This window comes from Trypanosoma rangeli, assembly GCF_003719475.1.
Source record: "Trypanosoma rangeli strain AM80 chromosome Unknown Tra_15.4_contig_00540, whole genome shotgun sequence".
Classification (NCBI taxonomy): domain Eukaryota; phylum Euglenozoa; class Kinetoplastea; order Trypanosomatida; family Trypanosomatidae; genus Trypanosoma; species Trypanosoma rangeli.
Genome location: NW_021706286.1, coordinates 2011 through 4498, shown reverse-complemented (window position 1 = coordinate 4498; position 2488 = coordinate 2011). Strand labels below are relative to the sequence as shown.

Genomic DNA, 2488 nt, shown 5'->3' with positions numbered 1-2488 from the left:
GTGTCTATCTTTTTTTTTTTCGCTTATGCTGTTGCGCTCAGGCGTTTGTAGCTCCATCTCGCTTTTGTTTCTTTTTTCCGTTCCTGCCATCTCTTTTGTTTGCGCGTGCGCACAAAGTTGTTGTTTGCGCGATTGGTCAGGTTGCTGCGTCCAAAGCAAGGCGGGGGAATCATGCGGCAGACAACTCCCACGACGCCCGGCAAGCCGGCAAAAGAGAAGGTGTCAGTGCCGAAGAAAGCGGCAGTAAAAACGCCAACGAAGACTTCAAGGGGAACGCCAACGAAGATTTCAAGGGAAACGCCCACAAAAGCGGCGAAGAAAACGACAGAGAAAGGGTTGGGGGAGTCGTCAAGCAGCGATGTGTTTTTGAGCCGCCTGGAAAAGCTGAGCCGGAAGGAACGGTGGCGCAAGGTGGTGGAGCTGGGGCGCGCTGCGGGCGCTGAGGGTGCGGCTTCCGATAAGCTGGCGTTGCTTCGGCAGCTCTCGGCGTCGGATGTGCCGTACGAGCGGGCGGTTGGGGCACTGGGACTGTGGCAGGCAAACTGCCCCACCGAAATTGGGAGGCTCCTGAGGGACCCGTACGACCGCGTCGCCAGACTTGCAATGATGCCTGCGGCGGAGCATTTGTCCGACGCGGATGTGCTGGAGCTCTTCAGGGAGTTGCCGCGCCGACGCCTTTCACAGCTGTGTTCGCGCTTGGAGCATAAGAAGAGACTCCCGGCGCTTGTGGACAACTACATCGCGACGCTGCCACCCCTTGTACGAGACAGTCCGGCACACGCCCTCTTGGCCTGGGGGTCCGAGGCCTACTTGGCCCAGCAGCCTCCTGTCGCCCTGCGACTTTTCACCCGAAAGGAGTGGTACACGGTGGTGCGACGGTGCCCGAATTTTGTGTTGGCGTTTGCTGAGATGGAGCTGAAACAGGACGTCCTCTCCGACGGCACGCATGCCCGGATACGTAAGTTTCTTTACGCCCTCCGGTCCTTCCACCCATCAGTCGGTCTAAAGCTGCTCATCTCTGCCGTGGCGCGCATGAAGGTGGCGAGGGAATGCATTGAGCTCTACTTCCGCGCGTTTCCCGAACCCGTGGCGGAGCTCATTGTGAAACATAAAATCAGGGCCGAGCTGTACGGGACTTGGGTGATGAAAAAGGTGCGCCCCGAAACCGTCATTGCTCTCTTTGATGCAAATGGGCTGTCCTACGATTCCTTGGAGGATCTGTTCTGGAGTGCACCGCCCAAGTTGCGAGCGTTGATTTACGCTACCCGAAGTGCGGAGATGAGAAAGGGGAGCGGGGAACTGAGTGATGGCGTGGTGCTCCGCCTCACGGACCCCGTGGAGCGCCAGCGCGAGGCGATGCGGGCGCTAACGGAGGTTGCAGAGCTACGCACCGACCCCGCTGCGTGGGCAGGCTACCTTGGAGCCCTGCCCTTCCCAGAGGCCCTCAAAATGGCTGGACAGCGCCTGCGAGACAAGGACGTGGCGGTCCGCGCTGCTGTCTGCGGCTCCATAGTGGAAACTGGCAGACTTTATCCCGAGTACCTGCAGGATGTTCTTGACTTCTGCATCGGGCGCGAAAAGGAGAGCGATGTTGTTCGCAGGGAAATGCTTGGGCAACTGGGTGAGTTTCCTCCCTCCCTCTGGAAGGAGGAGCACTACCCCAAACTGGTGAAAATTATCCGGACTGCATGTGACTCTCGGGACGTCTCGCGCGCCAGTTCTCGACGCATCATGGAGCTTGTTCTGAAGACGGCGCGCTTTAACACGGTGCTTCTCGACACGTTTCTTGTGGAACTCTGCAGCCGCGATCTTTACCCCGAACTGGATCGAGTTTGCCTACCAACGGCCACGGCGGAGCACCTCTGGAACTGTTTGTTGCCATTTATGCAGAAGCTGCGGGACGAAAAGTATGGTCCTCTGTATGGCCTGCTGTGCAATTTGAGCCCATGCTTGCGTCTCCTTGGAAAGAGAGCCGTGGATTTTTTAAAAAGCCTGCTGAAGTTTCCTGACAGTCTCACTGCACAGCTTGCTCTTTCACTCCTGTTTAAGTACTTTCGCCCTGTTGCGATGGAGCTACTGCCAGGGCTACTGAAGGAATCGTTGGACGTGATTGCCAACGAGCACGTCCGGTGTGCTGTGGGCGTGAACTTACAGGGCGAGTGGCTGGATCGGTATCTCGTTCCCGTCCGCACCAAAGGGCACTTTGGCTCTCACAAGGAGGAGTGGCTGGTGATGTTCAAAATGGGGTACTGCTGGACGGCGGCGAAGCAAGAGGTGTACGCCAAGTCTATTAGCCGCAGCTTATCAAACAAGTCCCTTGGCCGCTACTGTACGGTGGAACACCTTTCTGTGCTGAGAACGTTGTACAGCGCCAATGTGACGGAGGCTATTGCTCCTTACATCAAAGAAGACTACAATTTTGAGTATTTGCGGGACAATGCCATTGAACTTCTTGGTAAACTGGACGATGCGGCATCGTTTAAGGCGC

At 57.0% G+C, this 2488-nt stretch overlaps 2 protein-coding genes across 2 annotated transcripts in view; both read left to right on the top strand.

Moving 5' to 3' along the window:
* TraAM80_09243 (uncharacterized protein) overlaps positions 1-51 on the top strand; it is a gene marked incomplete at both ends in the record, with an annotated part of 417 nt that extends 366 nt beyond the window's left edge. The window contains one exon of the mRNA XM_029385937.1: positions 1-51. This exon is cut by the window's left edge and continues 366 nt beyond it. Coding sequence (XP_029234216.1) covers positions 1-51 — 51 coding nt within the window.
* Positions 52-171: 120 nt separating this feature from the next.
* TraAM80_09242 (uncharacterized protein) overlaps positions 172-2488 on the top strand; it is a gene marked incomplete at both ends in the record, with an annotated part of 2430 nt that continues 113 nt past the window's right edge. The window contains one exon of the mRNA XM_029385936.1: positions 172-2488. This exon is cut by the window's right edge and continues 113 nt beyond it. Coding sequence (XP_029234215.1) covers positions 172-2488 — 2317 coding nt within the window.